Source organism: Lethenteron reissneri, chromosome 52 (genome assembly GCF_015708825.2).
Source record: "Lethenteron reissneri isolate LAM-NWPU_2019-01 chromosome 52, ASM1570882v1, whole genome shotgun sequence".
Classification (NCBI taxonomy): Eukaryota; Metazoa; Chordata; class Hyperoartia; order Petromyzontiformes; family Petromyzontidae; genus Lethenteron; species Lethenteron reissneri.
The window spans coordinates 6,476,391-6,495,587 of NC_083830.1; the positions used below are offsets into that span (position 1 = coordinate 6,476,391).

At 57.6% G+C, this 19,197-nt stretch overlaps 1 protein-coding gene across 1 annotated transcript; it reads left to right on the forward strand.

Annotated features, from left to right (window-relative positions):
* Positions 1-1,480: 1,480 nt before the first annotated feature.
* On the forward strand, positions 1,481-17,741 carry LOC133355833 (low-density lipoprotein receptor class A domain-containing protein 4-like). The gene is made up of 4 exons (XM_061573232.1): positions 1,481-1,609; positions 13,121-13,263; positions 13,974-14,030; positions 16,260-17,741. The coding sequence occupies exons 2-4, from the start codon at positions 13,159-13,161 to the stop codon at positions 16,965-16,967; spliced, it is 870 nt and encodes a 289-aa protein (XP_061429216.1). The 5' UTR covers positions 1,481-1,609; positions 13,121-13,158; the 3' UTR covers positions 16,968-17,741.
* The last annotated feature ends 1,456 nt before the right edge of the window (positions 17,742-19,197 follow it).

A 19,197-nucleotide genomic window follows, 5' to 3' on the forward strand; every position in this document is an offset into this window, starting at 1 on the left:
ACCCTCCCGCCCCGCGCCGCCGCGAAGGCGGAGTGAAGAAGCCCGCGCGCGGCGTTTATATAGCGGAGCCCCCCCCCTCTCCCCCCACACGGGGGGAGAGGGGGGGGGTGTGGGCGGGACCCTCCACGCGAACCCCCCGCGCGCTCATTGGACGAGCGCGTTGGTCAACCGCGGGTCGCCTCGGGCTGCGCGCTCCGATTGGTTGGGCCGCTCGTCGATGGCCACGCCCACTCGCCACCCCCCCCTCTCCCTCCCCACGCGCCCCGCACGGTTAGCCCCGCCCCCAACCGAGCGACGCCATTTTGAAGCGAGGGAGCGGGAGAAGGAGGTTGGAGGTTTTGGAACAGCTGAGAGCGCCGGGGGCAGCGGCGGGCAGCACAGCCGGGCAGCACAGGGGGCAGCACCGGGGGCAGCACAGCCGGGCAGCACCGCCGAGCAGCACCGGGGGCAGCACAGCCGGGCAGCACAGTGGGCAGCGGCGGGCAGCACAGCCGGGCAGCACCGGGGGCAGCACAGTGGGCAGCACCGCCTGGCAGCACCGCCGGGCAGCGCAGTGGGCAGCGGCGGGCAGCACCGCCTGGCAGCACCGCCTGGCAGCACCGCCGGGCAGCGCCGGGCAGCACAGCCGGGCAGCGCAGTGGGCAGCGCCGGGCAGCACAGTGGGCAGCGCCGGGCAGCACAGTGGGCAGCGCCGGCGGGCAGCACCAGAGAACCCGGGACGAGAAACTCTGGGCCGGATCCAGAACCTGGGGCGGCGGTGGGGGGGGGGACGGACCACGGGACCACGGACTCGAGGCACAAGCAAGGGAACCAGGACCCCCCCCGTCACCGCCGCTGCTGCTGCAAGACCAGGGACCCCCCCCCACCCCCCCCTGGCGAGCGGGGTCCTGCGAACCAACATCTCGCGACTCGGGGACCGGGGAACGGAGATCGGGACCAGGGGGGGTCCCCCTGAATCTGGTGACCGGGACTTGGGAGCGAGGTTCGTAAGCGAGGAGGGACTTCTGATGCCCGAACCCGGGACCGGCATCGCAACAGCCCGGAGGAGAAGGGCGCTCCGGGGTTAGAGGACCGCGCGGAGAAGGGCGCACACGAGGTGGGGTGGGGTGGGTGGGTGGGGGGGTGTGTAGCCGTCGGAACGCAACCGCGGACTGAGATCCGAGGGGACCACCCCACAGCACCGTTGAGGACCGGTCCCGGAACGTCGGCTGTCACCGGGGGGGGAGGGGGGGTGGGGAGTGAGCTCTCTAACCGGGCTGTCTGGAGTCGGACAGCGCTGGGGGTAGTGCTGGTGGTGGGGGGTCCTATCTGAACCCCAGATAAACCCCCTCGATTGAACCGGCGCGTCCCAGCGATGCACGCGCGGCGCCCGGGGTACTGCTGCTCCTGAGGCCGGGAGAGACCCCCCGGGACCCCCCCCCCCCACCCCCCCCCCGGGGAAACCCCGTGAAGGGGACCCACCGGGACCCCCCCACCCCCCCGGGGAGACCCCGTGAAGGGGACTCTGGATGCCGGCGCGAGGCTCTGCGAGGCGGCCCCACAGCAGACCCCCATGCCTCCCCCGCGCGGCTGCGAGCCCCCATCGGCGCGGACGAGAGCGACCAGAGGGGTGAGTCCTCCACAACCACAACAACCACTACTCCCACTACTCCCACCACAACTACCACCACCACGCGCCTCGCAACCACCCCCACAACCACCCCCACCACCACAACCACCACCACCCCCACAACCACCACCATCATCACCCCCACAACCACCACCACCCCCACAACCACCCCCACAACCACCACCACCCGCACAACCACCCCCATCATCACCCCCACAACCACCCCCACCACCACCCCCACAACCACCACCATCCGCACAACCACCCCCATCATTACCCCCACAACCACCACCACCCCCACAACCACCACCACCCGCACAACCACCCCCATCATCACCCCCACAACCACCACCACCCGCACAACCACCACCACCCCCACAACCACCACCACCCGCACAACCACCACCATCACCCCACCACAACCCCCACCACCACCCCGCGTCTCGCGACCACCCCCCACAACCACCCCCATCATCACCCCCACAACCACCACCACCCCCACAACCACCACCACCCGCACAACCACAACCACCCCCACAACCACCACCACCATCACCCCCACCACAACCCCCACCACCACCCCGCGTCTCGCGACCACCCCCCACAACCACCTCCCTAAAAAAAATCCCAGACCCCCCGTAAATGTTGTGTACCCCCCCCCCCTGACCCCCGAGACTGAACCCCCAAATGCGGTCCCCTCGGATCCCCGCTCGGGAGGGTCCCACGAGGCCGCCGCGTCCCCTTGAACCCTCCTGACCCCCTGACCCCTGAGGCGGACGCGACCCAGACAGACAGGGAGGGGTCTGTCTGCTGGGTCGATAGGGGTGTGCGTGGTGCCCGTGTGTGTGATGCCTGTGTGTGTGTGGTGCCTGTGTGTGTGATGCCTGTGTGTGTGTGATGCCTGTGTGTGTGTGTGTGATGCCTGTGTGTGTGGTGCCTGTGTGTGTGATGCCCGTGTGTGTGATGCCTGTGTGTGTGTGTGTGTGGTGCCCGTGTGTGTGATGCCTGTGTGTGTGTGTGTGATGCCTGTGTGTGTGTGTGTGATGCCTGTGTGTGTGTGTGATGCCTGTGTGTGTGTGTGGTGCCTGTGTGTGTGATGCCTGTGTGTGTGATGCCTGTGTGTGTTTGTGTGATGCCTGTGTGTGTGTGATGCCTGTGTGTGTGTGATGCCTGTGTGTGTGATGCCTGTGTGTGTGTGTGATGCCTGTGTGTGTGTGTGATGCCTGTGTGTGTGATGCCTGTGTGTGTGTGCGTGGTGCCTGTGTGTGTGATGCCTGTGTGTGTAGGGTGTGTGTAGGGTGTGTGTGTAATGTGTGTGTAATGTGTGTGTAGGGTGTGTGTAGGGTGTGTGTAGGGTGCCCGTGTGTGTGATGCCTGTGTGTGTGTGATGCCTGTGTGTGTGGTGCCTGTGTGTGTGTGATGCCTGTGTGTGTGTGATGCCTGTGTGTGTGTGTAGGGTGTGTGTGTAGGGTGTGTGTAATGTGTGTGTAGGGTGTGTGTGTGTGCAGGGTGGGTGTGCGCAGGGTGGGTGTGCGTGGTGCCTGTGTGTGTGCGTGGTGCCTGTGTGTGTGTGTGTGTGGTGCCTGTGTGTGTGTGTGGTGCCTGTGTGTGTGGTGCCCGTGTGTGTGATGCCTGTGTGTGTGATGCCTGTGTGTGTGATGCCTGTGTGTAGGGTGTGTTGGGTGTGTGTGTGTAGGGTGAGTGTGTAGGGTGTGTGTGTGTGTGTTGCCTGTGTGTGGGGTGTGTGTGTGGTGGGGTGTGTGGTGCCTGTGTGTGTGATGCCTGTGTATGTATGTGATGCCTGTGTGTAGGGTGTGTGTGTGTGTGGGGTGTGTGTGTGGGGTGTGTGTGGTTCTGTGTGTAGGGTGTGTAGGGTGTGTGTGTGTGGTTCTGTGTGTAGGGCGTCTGTGTGTAGGGTGTGTAGGGTGTGTGTGTAGGGTGTGTGGTGCCTGTGTGTGTGTGGTTCTGTGTGTAGGGTGTGTGTGTAGTTTTGTGTGTAGGGTGTGTGGGTTGTGTGGTGTCTGTGTATGGTACCTGTGTGTGGTTCTGTATGTAGGGTGTGTGTGGTTCTGTGTGTGGTTGTGTGTAGGGTGTGTGTGTGGTTCTGTGTAGGGTGTGTGTGTGTGGTGTGTATGTAGGGTGTGTGTGTGGTTCTGTGTGTAGGGTGTGTGTCTGTGGTTCTGTGTGTAGGGTGTGTGTGGTGTCTGTGTGTGGTTCTGTGTGTGGGGTGCCTGTGTGTGTGGTTCTGTGTGTGTGGTTCTGTGTGTGGTGTGTGTGTGTTTTCATGCTTAGGTTGTGTATCGCCCTGTGTGTAGTAGGGTGTGCGTGGTGCCTGCGTGTGGGGCGTGTGCTTTTGGCTGTGTGCGGGGTGTAGGTCTGGCTGTGTGGGAGGGTGTGTGCGCCTTGATTGGGGTTACGTCAGTCCACGCGTGTCTAGACGTTACCCGGCGCGTGGGCTTGAAGGGGGTGGGGTGAGATGGTGGTGGTGGGGGGTGGTTAAGGGGTGTGCACAGTGTGGGTGTGGGGAGCCACCGTAGTTTGATTCCCGCTCACGGCCGAACACTGCACCGGTCCGGCGCCTCCCCTAGGTCGACTCGGCCTCAAATGAGTTCCTGGTGCGGTGTGCAGTAAGCATCGCCACTAGGGGAGACAAAGGCGGCCGGGCGTGGTGCTGGCCACCCCACACAACCCCCGTTCGCGTGCGGCGCCGGCCTTCATGGGTGCTGCTCGCTAACAGCACTTGCCCCATACACAGTCTTGGGATCACGTGGGGTGTTGGAAGGCTGGCTCCGCCTCCTGGCAAGAGGTCACGGGACAGGGCCCCCTGGCCTCCAGGTGTTATGGGTTGACCGATTGAGGTAGGAGACTGGGAAGATTGCACCAACCTCTGCGGAGTTTTATCCACCCGGCGGCCTGCGCTCGTTGTTGTGAGCATCGTTTCTCTGCCCCTCCGTTGATGCGGTTGGATGGCGACTGCCTCCAACGCCCAAAGACGAAGGTCCCCCGTGTAGCCTTTAACAGGCTGTTGGGGCAAGTGCTGTTAGCGAGTACCTATGAAGGCCGGCACGGCACACGAGGGGGTGGGTTGCCAAAACCATGCCCGGCCGCCTTTGTCTCCCCAGTGACGATGTTTACACACCGCACCAGGTACTCATTTGAGGCTGACCTAGGGGAGGCCCAGGACCGGTTCAGATAATCGTCACTGGTGTTGGCCATGATTGGGAATCGAAGCCGGATAGCCAGGTTCATAGCGCAGCGCGCTAACCGCTACACTACCGCTCCCCCACACTCACACACCCTTAGACACACACACGCCCAGACACACACACACCCCAGACATACTGTACACCCACTCACACACCCCATACACACACCAACCAACACACGCCTAGACACCCACACACTCCCTCACATCCATACACCCAAACCCTCAAATCGACATACATCCCCTCACACACACACCCCTCACACACACACCCCTCACACACACACCCCTCACACACACACACCCTCACACACCCACCCTCACACTCCCACACACTCCCAGACACCCTCACACACACACATCCACACACGCCCAGACACCCACACACTCAAACCCTCATATACACACACACTCACACACACACCCCCCCTCACACACACACACACCCTCACACACACATCCACACACGCCCAGACACCCACACACTCAAACCCTCACATACACACACACTCACACACCCCCCCTAACACACACTCACACACACACACCCTCACACACACATCCACACACTCCCAGACACCCACACACTCCCTCGCATCCACACACCCCACACACACACCCACCCACTCGCAATACCTACTCACACACCCACCCACACATCCACCCACCCACACATCCACCCACTCACACACCCACCCACTCACCCACACACACATCCACCCACTCACCCACACACAGATCCACCCACCCACTCACAAACCTACTCACCCACCCACACATCCACCCACTCACAAACCCACTCACACATCCACCCACTCGCCCACACACACACACATCCACCCACCCACTCACAAACCTACTCACCCACCCACACATCCACCCACTCACAAACCCACTCACACATCCACCCACTCACCCACACACACACACATCCACCCACCCACTCACAAACCTACTCACCCACCCACACATCCACCCACTCACAAACCCACTCACACATCCACCCACTCACCCACACACACACACATCCACCCACCCACTCACAAACCTACTCACCCACCCACACATCCACCCACTCACAAACCCACTCACACATCCACCCACTCACCCACACACACACACATCCACCCACCCACTCACAAACCTACTCACCCACCCACACATCCACCCACTCACAAACCCACTCACACATCCACCCACTCACCCACACACACACACATCCACCCACCCACTCACAAACCTACTCACCCACCCACACATCCACCCACTCACAAACCCACTCACACATCCACCCACTCACCCACACACACACACATCCACCCACCCACTCACAAACCTACTCACCCACCCACACATCCACCCACTCACAAACCCACTCACACATCCACCCACCCACCCACTCACACATCCACCCACCCACCCACTCACCCACCAACACACGAACAGACATTCACAACACGCCCAGACACAACGCACCGCCACCACCCACGCACCACACTCGCACACCCCCTCAGCATCTTGATGGTGGTGGTGGTGATGATGGTAACGATGTTGCTGGTGATGATGGTAACGATGTTGCTGCTTGTGTTTAATGGCGATGACGCCGATAATGTGGTTGTTGATGTATCAGGTGGTGTTGCAGCTGTTATCCTCCTGCCGATGTTCCCGTGATGTTGTTTGGCTGATGTTGTTGATGTTTACTGCCGATGTTGCTCTCAATGTCGATGGCGATGTTGCCTGAAACGTTTTTCTGGCCGGCGGAAAGAAATTGTGCTGTCCGATGGCGATGGACCTTGGCTGGCTCGCCGGGAAACAGAGGCTTCTGTGTGGGCTCCAGCGCAGACAGAGCCGGCGGGGGCCGGGGTTAAATGAGTTCAGTCTGGCAGCCTCCGCGCATGCGCACTCGCACGATTCACACGCACAGAGATTCATAGAGATATATACATAGAGATATGTATATATAGATATACATATAGATACATACATAGATATAGACAGAGATACATACATATAGATACATGCATAGATATATATACACAGAGATTCATAGAGATATATACATAGAGATATGTATATATAGATATACATATAGATACATACATAGATATAGACAGAGATACATACATATAGATACATACATAGATATATACATAGAGATATGTATATAGAGATACATACATAAATATATACGTACATAGATATATACACAGAGATACATAGAGATATATACATAGAGATATGTATATATAGATATACATATAGATACATACATAGATATATACATAGATATAGACAGAGACACACATAGATACATATACACAGATACATAGAGATATACACAGGGATACATAGAGATATATACATAGAGATATAGACAGAGACACAGAGATACATAGAGATAGATACATAGAGATATGTATATATATAGATATACATACATAGATACATACATAGATATATACATAGAGATATAGACAGAGACAGAGATACATAGAGATACATAGAGATATATACATAGAGATATACACAGATTCATAGAGATATATACATAGAGATACATAGAGATATATACATATAGATACATACATAGAGATTTATACATAGAGATATAGACAGACACAGAGATACATAGAGATATACACATAGATACATACATATATATACATAGAGATATACACAGAGATACATAGAGATATATACATAGAGATATGTATATATACATATAGATACATACATAGATATATAGACAGAGACATAGAGATACATAGAGATATATACATAGAGATATAGACAGAGAGATATATATATACATGCACAGCTACAGAGATGTACACACATACAGACACATACACATAAGAGACGTGTAGATGTACACACATAGAGATATACACAGATACAGACATACAGATATGCACACACACAAATGTTAACATACGTAGATACTATATACACACACGCGTGTCTTTTACGTGTGTTCCTGTATGCGAACACATGATATATTTTCACTCCGACGGTTTGTTAAGGCGAGACGTGGGATCTTTGTGTGTATCCAGTATCATTGTGTGTGTACGTGTACCATGCTCCTGTGTGTGTGTACCATGCTCCTGTGTGTGTGTACCATGCTCCTGTGTGTGTGTGTGTACCATGCTCCTGTGTGTGTGTGTACCATGCTCCTGTGTGTGTGTGTACCATGCTCCTGTGTGTGTGTACCATGCTCCTGTGTGTGTGTGTGTACCATGCTCCTGTGTTTGTGTGTACCATGCTCCTGTGTGTGTGTGTACCATGCTCCTGTGTGTGTGTGTGTACCATGCTCCTGTGTGTGTGTGTGTACCATGCTCCTGTGTGTGTGTGTACCATGCTCCTGTGTGTGTGTACCATGCTCCTGTGTGTGTGTGTACCATGCTCCTGTGTGTGTGTGTGTACCATGCTCCTGTGTGTGTGTGTGTGTACCATGCTCCTGTGTGTGTGTGTGTACCATGCTCCTGTGTGTGTGTGTACCATGCTCCTGTGTGTGTGTGTACCATGCTCCTGTGTGTGTGTGTGTACCATGCTCCTGTGTGTGTGTGTGTACCATGCTCCTGTGTGTGTGTGTGTACCATGCTCCTGTGTGTGTGTGTGTACCATGCTCCTGTGTGGTGTGTACCATGCTCCTGTGTGTGTGTGTGTGCCATGCTCCTGTGTGTGTGTGTGTACCATGCTCCTGTGTGTGTGTGTACCATGCTCCTGTGTGTGTGTGTACCATGCTCCTGTGTGTGTGTGTGTGTACCATGCTCCTGTGTGTGTGTGTGTGTACCATGCTCCTGTGTGTGTGTGTGTACCATGCTCCTGTGTGTGTGTGTACCATGCTCCTGTGTGTGTGTTGTGTACCATGCTCCTGTGTGTGTGTGTACCGTGCTCCTGTGTGTGTGTACCATGCTTCTGTGTGTGTGTGTGTACCATGCTCCTGTGTGTGTGTACCATGCTCCTGTGTGTGTGTGTACCATGCTCCTGTGTGTGTGTGTGTGTACCATGCTCCTGTGTGTGGGTGTGTACCATGCTCCTGTGTGTGTGTGTGTACCATGCTCCTGTGTGTGTGTGTGTACCATGCTCCTGTGTGTGTGTGTACCATGATCCTGTGTGTGTGTGTACCATGCTCCTGTGTGTGTGTGTACCATGCTCCTGTGTGTACCATGCTCTTGTGTGTGTGTGTGTACCATGCTCCTGTGTGTGTGTGTGTACCATGCTCCTGTGTGTGTGTGTGTGTACCATGCTCCTGTGTGTGTGTGTACCATGCTCCTGTGTGTACCATGCTCCTGTGTGTGTGTACCATGCTCCTGTTGTGTGTGTGTACCATGCTCCTGTGTGTGTGTGTACCATGCTCCTGTGTGTGTGTGTGTACTATGCTCCTGTGTGTGTGTGTGTGTACCATGCTCCTGTGTGTGTGTGTGTGTACCATGCTCCTGTGTGTGTGTGTACCATGCTCCTGTGTGTGTGTGTACCATGCTCCTGTGTGTGTGTGTGTACCATGCTCCTGTGTGTGTGTGTGTGTACCATGCTCCTGTGTGTGTGTGTGTGTACCATGCTCCTGTGTGTGTGTGTACCATGCTCCTGTGTGTGTGTGTGTACCATGCTCCAGTGTGTGTGTGTGTACCATGCTCCTGTGTGTGTGTGTGTACCATGCTCCTGTGTGTGTGTGTGTACCATGCTCCTGTGTGTGTGTGTACCATGCTCCTGTGTGTGTGTGTGTGTACCGTGCTCCTGTGTGTGTGTGTGTACCGTGCTCCTGTGTGTGTGTGTGTGTACCATGCTCTGTGTGTGTGTGTACCATGCTCCTGTGTGTGTGTACCATGCTCCTGTGTGTGTGTGTACCATGCTCCTGTGTGTGTGTACCATGCTCCTGTGTGTGTGTGTGTACCATGCTCCTGTGTGTGTGTGTGTACCATGCTCCTGTGTGTGTGTGTGTACCATGCTCCTGTGTGTGTGTGTGTACCATGCTCCAGTGTGTGTGTGTGTGTACCATGCTCCTGTGTGTGTGTGTGTGTACCATGCTCCTGTGTGTGTGTGTACCATGCTCCTGTGTGTGTGTGTGTACCATGCTCCTGTGTGTGTGTGTAATATAATACACACCACGGGCAAAGTCTGAAATGAGCCCTCATCTCGAGCGCCATGGGCCTGGTTATCCTGCAGAGGATTATGAGTCATGTCGGCAGAATATAAGAGGCACGCGTTAAGCCTGGACTCTCAGAATTACAGAGACCCATAGACTCCCATAGAGACCCATAGACTCCCATAGAGACCCATATACTCCCATAGACTGCAATAGAGACCCATAGACTCCCATAAAGACCCATAGACTCTTATAAAGATCCACAGACTCTATGAGACCCATAGACTCCCATAGAGACCCATAGACTCCCATTGAGACCCATAGACTCCCATAAAGACCCATAGACTCTTATAGAGATCCATAGACTCTGAGACCCATAGACTCCCATAGAGACCCATAGACTCCCATAGAGACCCATAGACTCACATAGAGACCCATAGACTCTCATAGAGACCCATAGACTCCCATAGAGACCCACAGACTCTCATATTTACCCTTAGACTCCCATAGAGACCCATAGACTCCCATAGAGACACATAGACTCACATAGAGACCCATAGACTCACATAGAGACCCTTAGACTCACATAGAACCGGTCCTGGGGCTGCCCTAGGTCAACACAGCCTTAAATGAGTACCCGGTGCAGTTTGTCAACATGAGCACTGGGGAGACAAAGGCGGCCGTGTCGGCCTCCATAGGCGCAGTCGTCAAGGCGGTACGGGGGGGGGGATCTTTGTGTACGTGTGAGTGAGAGTCAGCGAGGTGGGTGGGTGGGTGCAGGGCGAATGCGAAAGTCTAGACGTTGAGTCATCACGGTGTGGCCCCCTGCCAAAATAAAGGCTCCCATGACGGGGAGGGTAGGTCTCCCCCCCCCCTCCTCCTCTTGCCAGAATAGAAGTCCCCTCGTCACGGGATGGACCCGCTTGCCAAAATAAAGGCCCTCTCGGCACGGATTGGCTACCTCTCCAGAATAGAGTCCCCTCGTCACGGGGCTTGACCCGCTTGTCAAAATAAAGGCCCTTTCAGCACGGAATGGCTACCTCTTCAGAATAGAAGTCCCCTCGTCACGAGGATGAACCCGCTTGCCAAAATAAAGTCCGTCTCAGTACGGATTGGCTACCTCTCCAGAATAGAAGTCCCCTCGTCACGGGATGGACCCGCTTGCCAAAATAAAGGCCGCCCCCTCGGCCGGGTGCCGTCTGTCTGCCAAACATCAAAGGCTGGCATCAGCTGTATCAACTCCCCGCCTGGCAGAATAAAAGTCTGCGTCGCAGAATGGCCAAATTAAAGCCCCCCCGCCCGCCAATCTCCCATGTTAAGTCAAGGTCTTTCTCCCCTGGGGGTAGGAAACTTCTGCCCAAATCATCGTGGGAGGTCGTCACTCGTCCTGCACAGACCCCTCCTCCATCCCTCTCGTCCGTCTGTCTGCAACGACCTTGCCGCACCCCAGAGGTCGCAACCGGGTACCCGATACCCGTACCCTACCCGATACCCGGCTACCCGTACCCGGCCGGGTACGGGTACCCGTTTGCGACCCTGGTGCGGCCGGGTACGGGTACGGGTAGGCCGTGAGTCACTGGTGAGTCACCGTTTGTCACTCATTTCCCAACGTCTTGTCTCTTCTCACAATTCAAGTTCCTAGAATCAACCCACCCACGCCTGCAACATGGCTTCATCCCAGAGGTCGCAATCGGGTACCCGATACCCGTGTACCCTACCCGATACCCGGCCGGGTACGGGTAGGGTACACGGGTATCGGGTAGGGTACGGGTACGGCCGGGTACGGGTACCCGTTTGCGACCCTGGTGCGGCCGGGTACGGGTACGGGTAAGGAATCAAAACCCGTTTGCGACCTCTGCCGCACCCCCACAGCCATCCGCGCTTTCGAATCCCCGTCCCCTTGCTCAAGAGGCCCCGGCTTCACTCCGCCGTGCCCTGCTGCATCACCTCTGGCCGACCTTGCTAATCGTCGGCATCCTCGTCATCATTTTAACACGCGGGCTTTCGCCGTAACGCAGGTCAAACATTTTGTTTTACGCTATCGAACCCAAGAAGAGCTGTATGATGGATCATCGTTGTCGGCCGTGATGAATCCACTGTTGGCTTAAGGCCCCCCCCCCCCCCCCCAATGCTTAAAGTCACCTCTCGCTATGGTGGGGTGCGCGCCACGGTGGCTAGGAGATGTTCACGACCTCGCCCGGTGTACTGGAGGTCGTGGACATTCGGCGTTTGTCGTTGCGTGGAATTTTTCTCCGGGTCCTCCCTTTTTCCATTCCACACTCAGGATCATCATGCGGTGATGGTGTGTCGGTGACGGTGTAATAGTGATGTTGTGGCGGTGATGGTGTGTTGGTGATGGTGTAACAGCGGTGATGTAACGCTGATGGTGGTGTTGGTGATGGTTTAATGATGATGGTGTAACGATGATAGCTTCACGGTGATGGCTTAACGGTGATGTTGTGTCGGTGATGGTGTAACAGTGATGGTGTGGCAGTAATGATGTCTTTTGATGGTGTAATGGTGACGGTGTAATGGTGATGGTGTAATGGTGACGGTGTAACGTTGACGGTGTGATTGTGACGGTGTGATGGTGACGGTGACGGTGTGATGGTGACGGTGTGACGGTGTGATGGTAACGGTGTGACGGTGACGGTGTAATGGTGACGGTTATGACGGTGTGACGGTGACGGTGTAATGGTGATGGTGTGACGGTGTAACGGTGATGGTGTGACGGTGTAATGGTGATGGTGTGACGGTGTAATGGTGACGGTGTAATGGTGATGGTGTGACGGTGTGATGGTGTAATGGTGACGGTGTGACGGTGTAATGGTGATGGTGTGACGGTGTAATGGTGATGGTGTGACGGTGTAATGGTGATGGTGTGACGGTGTAATGGTGATGGTGTGACGGTGTAATAGTGATGGTGTGACGGTGTAATGGTGATGGTGTGACGGTGTAATAGTGATGGTGTGACGGTGTAATGGTGACGGTGTAATGGTGATGGTGTGATGGTGTAATGGTGACGGTGTGACGGTGTAATGGTGACGGTGTGACGGTGTAATGGTGATGGTGTGACGGTGTAATAGTGATGGTGTGATGGTGTAATGGTGACGGTGTGACGGTGATGGTGTAACGGTGACGGTGTGATGGTGTAATGGTGACGGTGTAATGGTGATGGTTATGACGGTGTAACGGTGACGGTGTGCTGCGGTGCGCACAGGGGTGGTGTGTGTGCCGCCACGGAGGCTGGTGCTGCTGATGGCCGGCGTGGCTGCCATGGTGTTCCTGCCCTGCTCACTGCTCCACCACCACCACCTCCTCCTCGACAGCCGCCCCACACCCCCACTGCTCACGCACACCATGGTAACCGTAGTAACGCGCACACTCCATCGCGGCCACGGTGACGCACAAACACCACGGTAACCGTGGGAGTGCCGTGCTCGCCGTGGTAACGCAGGCTGCGTGGTATCGTATACGCGACGGTAACACGTACGCCGTGACGACGTACGCCGCCACGCTCGCCACGCGACGCGGACAACGCAACATGCGACGTCCCTGTTAGTGGGGTCGTGATGATGCTGCTGATGATGCTGCTGATGATGCTGCTGATGACAATGATGCTGACAGTGCTGCTCGTGCTGATGATGATGCCTATGATATTGATGGTGATCCTGCTGATCATGCTGATGATGATGCTGCTGCTCACGCTGATGATGATGCTGATGATATTGATGGTGATCCTGCTGATGATGATGCTGTTGATGATGGTGATGCTGCTGATGATGATGATCATGCTGCTGATGATGCTGTTGATGATGCTGTTGATGATGATGATGCTGCTGATGATGATACTGCTCGTGCTGATGATGATGCTGTTGATGATGGTGATGCTGCTGCTGATGATCATGCTGCTGATGATGATGATAATGATGCTGCTGATGATGATGATGCTGATGATGATGATGATGCTGCTGATATTGATGATGATGCTGTTGATGATGCTGCTGCTGATGATGCTGATGATATTGATGGTGCTGATGATGATGATGCTGCTGTGTGTGTGTGTCTCACAGGGTAGTGGCCTGTGGCCTGCTGACCGAGCAGCCTCGCAAACCGCAAGTTCTCATCAGGTGACTGGTCCCACGTCACACCCACAACAACATCATACCCCCACAACATCACACCCACAACGACATCGTACCTACAACATCATACCCCCACAACATCACACCCGCAACGTCACGTCAACAACATCATACCCCCACAACATCACACCCGCAACGTCACCCCCGCAACATCACACACCCCCTACGTCACGTCAACAACATCATACCCCCACAACATCACACCCGCAACGTCACGTCAACAACATCATACCCCCACAACATCACACCCGCAACGTCACCCCCGCAACATCACACACCCCCTACGTCACGTCAACAACATCATACCCCCACAACATCACACCCGCAACGTCACGTCAACAACATCATACCCCCACAACATCACACCCGCAACGTCACCCCCGCAACATCACACACCCCCTACGTCACGTCAACAACATCATACCCCCACAACATCACACCCGCAACGTCACCCCCGCGACGTCACACACCCCCTACGTCACGTCAACAACATCATACCCCCACAACATCACACCCGCAACGTCACCCCCGCGACGTCACACACCCCCTATGTCACGTCAACAACATCATACCCCCACAACATCACACCCGCAACGTCACCCCCGCGACGTCACACACCCCCTACGTCACGTCAACAACATCATACCCCCACAACATCACACCTGCAACGTCACCCCCGCGACGTCACACACCCCCTACGTCACGTCAACAACATCATACCCCCACAACATCACACCCGCAACGTCACCCCCGCGACATCACACACCCCCTACGTCACGTCAACAACATCATACCCCCACAACATCACACCCGCAACGTCACCCCCGCGACGTCACACACCCCCTACGTCACGTCAACAACATCATACCCCCACAACATCACACCCGCAACGTCACCCCCGCGACGTCACACACCCCCTACGTCACGTCAACAACATCATACCCCCACAACATCACACCCGCAACGTCACCCCCGCGACATCACACACCCCCTACGTCACGTCAACAACATCATACCCCCACAACATCACACCCGCAACGTCACCCCCGCGACGTCACACACCCCCTACGTCACGTCAACAACATCATACCCCCACAACATCACACCCGCAACGTCACCCCCGCGACATCACACACCCCCTACGTCACGTCAACAACATCATACCCCCACAACATCACACCCGCAACGTCACCCCCGCGACATCACACACCCCCTACGTCACGTCAACAACATCATACCCCCACAACATCACACCCGCAACGTCACCCCCGCGACGTCACACACCCCCTACGTCACGTCAACAACATCATACCCCCACAACATCACACCCGCAACGTCACCCCTGCGACGTCACACACCCCCTACGTCACGTCAACAACATCATACCCCCACAACATCACACCCGCCACGTCACCCCCGCAACGTCATCGTACCTACAACATCATACCCCCACAACATCACACCCGCAATGTCACCCCCACACTGTCACCCCCGCGACATCGTACCTACAACATCACACCTACAACGCGGCACCCCCCCCCCCCAACGTCACACCCACAACATCATACCCCCACAACATCACACCCGCAATGTCACCCCCACACTGTCACCCCCGCGACATCGTACCTACAACATCACACCTACAACGTGGCACCCCCCCCCCCCCCCCCAACGTCACACCCACAACATCATACCCCCCCAAGGACGGACCCGCAATGTCACACCGACAACATCACCTCCCCGCAACGTCACACCCACAACATCACCTCCCCGCAACGTCACACCCGCACCCTCACATCTACAACGTCACCACTCAAAGTCACCCCCCCCAACGTCACCCCCCCAAAGTCACCCCCCCCAACGTCACCCTCAACGTCACCACTCAAAGTCAGTGCAGCAGAGGTTCAGTGATGGGGTTGTTGTTGTTGTTGTTTTTATTGATTTCAATGTCTCTCTGTGTTCTATCTTCTCCTCTCTCTGTTTTCCTCTTCACTTCTCTCCCCCCACCCTCTGCCCCCTCCTCCCCCCCTCTCTCCACCGACCCCCCCCCCCCACTCTCTCCCCACCCCCCCTCTCTCCCCCCCACCCTCTGCTCCCTCCCCCTCTCTCCCCCCCACCCTCTACGCCCCCCCCCCATCTCTCCCCCCCACCCTCTGCTCCCCTCCCCACTCTCTCCCCACCCCCCCTCCCCCCCGCCACCGTCGCCCCCACCAGCCCCTGGTGTGCGGCGGGGGCTCTGCGACGGGGGGCCCCCCGGCCGTCCGCGACCCCTTCGCCCGCCCGGGCGGGGGGCTCAAGTACCCCTACAGCTCCTCCGAGGTGGACCTGCCCCCCACGATCGCGCTCTCGGACGGCGAGGAGCCGCCCCCCTACAAGGGCCCCTGCTCCCTGCGCCTCCGCAACCACGAGCAGCAGCTGGAGATCAACCGCGAGGCCATCCGGCCGCCCCCCAACCGCACCGTCTTCGACAGCGACTACTGGCCGCACTTCCGGCCCCCCTCCTGCCGAGCGGGGGTCTCGGCGGGGGGGGCTCGCGGCGGCGGCGACGGGGGGGGTCCCCCGCGGGGGCTGTTGCTGCCGCCGCCGCCCTCCTACAGCGAGGCGCTGAGACACTGCCTCATGCCGGTCGCCGTCACGGCGACCGGCGCCAAGGCGGCAGCGGGCCCCGCCGCGGGCACGGCCGCCGTTGCCGCCGCCGCCCGCGGCGCGACCGGCGCGGCTGCCGGCACCAAGCCCGGCGCGGGCGCCATCGCCGGCAACAGCGGCGACGCGACCGGAACGACTGCCGCCGCCGTTGCCGTCGACGGCGGCGGCGCGACCGAGCAAGAGACGGCGGTCATGGTCGTGGTGGTGGGGATGGGGGTGGGGATGGGGGTGGGGGGCGGCCAACCGCAGACTAACGCCAGGGGACGCACGGCTTGACGGGAGCACGGAGACGCACGCACGCACGCGGGGTCAACATCCGTAGGCCACGCTGCAACGCGGCCGTTGTGGATCCGGGGGCGGAAGGGGAAAGAGGAGCGGCGGTGACGGCCGCAGCGGCGGTGACGGCGGTGCCAAAGAGGGAGGGCGGAAGGAGGAGGAACTGACGGGCGCGGGAGGCGGGCGAGAGAGCGAAGCGGCGAGGATTTGGACCGGCCATTGCGGGGAGAGTGGGGAAGGGGAGGGGGGGCGCCCAAGGCGGACCGCTCGCCTCGCTCGCGTCGATCGCTTTTAGTGCCAGTGCTGGACTCGCGGAGGAAATAAGAAATATCTATATCTCTATTATATTAACGAGAAGAGATTCTATCTATATATACGTCTAGCGACACTCGCCCGGCCGTTGGCGCGGCCGGGAGATGTTCCAAAGTGCTTTTAGGGGTCAGGCAAAAATTTCACAAAAGCACACAGCCACCGGGGGAGGTGGTGGCTCACCACCCGTCACTCACCACCCGGTGCTCACCGTCACTCACCGTCACTCACCGTCACTCACCGTCACTCACCACCCGGCGCTCACCGTCACTCACCGTCACCACCCGGCGCTCACCACCCGGCGCTCACCACGCGTCACTCACCACCCGGCGCTCACCGTCACTCACCACCCGGCGCTCACCGTCACTCACCACCCGGCGCTCACCACCCGGCGCTCACCACGCGTCACTCACCACCCGGCGCTCACCACCCGGCGCTCACCACGCGTCACTCACCACCCGGCGCTCACCGTCACTCACCACCCGGCGCTCACCACCCGGCGCTCACCGTCACTCACCGTCACTCACCGTCACTCACCGTCACTCACCACCCGGCGCTCACCGTCACTCACCGTCACCACCCGGCGCTCACCACCCGGCGCTCACCGTCACTCACCGTCACTCACCGTCACTCACCGTCACTCACCACCCGGCGCTCACCGTCACTCACCGTCACTCACCGTCACTCACCACCCGGCGCTCACCGTCACTCACCGTCACTCACCGTCACTCACCGCCCGGCGCTCACCGTCACTCACCGTCACTCACCGTCACTCACCGTCACTCACCGTCACTCACCACCCGGCGCTCACCGTCACTCACCGTCACTCACCGTCACTCACCACCCGGCGCTCACCGTCACTCACCACCCGGCGCTCACCGTCACTCACCGTCACTCACCGTCACTCACCACCCGGCGCTCACCGTCACTCACCACCCGGCGCTCACCGTCACTCACCGTCACTCACCGTCACTCACCGCCCGGCGCTCACCGTCACTCACCGTCACTCACCGTCACTCACCGTCACTCACCGTCACTCACCACCCGGCGCTCACCGTCACTCACCGTCACTCACCGTCACTCACCACCCGGCGCTCACCGTCACTCACCGTCACTCACCGTCACTCACCACCCGGCGCTCACCGTCACTCACCGTCACTCACCGTCACTCACCGTCACTCACCGTCACTCACCACCCGGCGCTCACCGTCACTCACCGTCACTCACCGTCACTCACCGTCACTCACCGTCACTCACCGTCACTCACCACCCGGCGCTCACCGTCACTCACCGTCACCACCCGGCGCTCACCACCCGGCGCTCACCACGCGTCACTCACCACCCGGCGCTCACCGTCACTCACCGTCACTCACCACCCGGCGCTCACCGCCAATGCGAGGAATGCCGCTCACCGTTCTGTTACCATGATGATGATTGCCGTCGTCATTATTACCTGTCGTCGGTTTTTGTTGTTATATTTTAGGTTCTGTCAGTACCAAGGGCGTAGTGGCAGAAGATTATTTAATTTGCTATTGCTGTTATTTTATGTTATTTTATTATACTAGATAATTTGTTAATGAGGAGGAGATGGGGGGGGAGGGGGAGGCGGGGCAGTCGTTGGGGGGGGGGGGCAGGTCAAGCAGTTGCACTAAATCTGGGGGGCACGATCGGGGGCTGGGCGTGTGTGTGTGTCTGAGCGCACCTGTGTGTGTGTGTGCAGGTGTGTGTGTCTGTGTGCACACCTGTGTGCAGGTGTGTGTGTGTGTCTGTGCGCACCTGTGTGTAGGTGTGTGTGTGTGTCTGTGCGCACCTGTGTGTAGGTGTGTGTGTGTGTGTCTGTGTGCACCTGCGTGTGTGTGCAGGTGTGTGTGTCTGTGTGCACACCTGTGTGCAGGTGTGTGTGTGTCTGTACACACCTGTC

What these genes read in the sequence shown, in the direction of transcription:
- LOC133355833 (XM_061573232.1), top strand. Translation starts at nt 13,159, where the DNA reads ATGGCCGGCGTGGCTGCCATGGTGTTCCTGCCCTGCTCACTGCTCCAC. An exon ending in CACTGCTCACGCACACCATG is followed by an intron (nt 13,264 to 13,973) that starts GTAACCGTAGTA and finishes TGTGTCTCACAG; the next exon opens with GGTAGTGGCCTGTGGCCTGC. An exon ending in AAACCGCAAGTTCTCATCAG is followed by an intron (nt 14,031 to 16,259) that starts GTGACTGGTCCC and finishes CGCCCCCACCAG; the next exon opens with CCCCTGGTGTGCGGCGGGGG.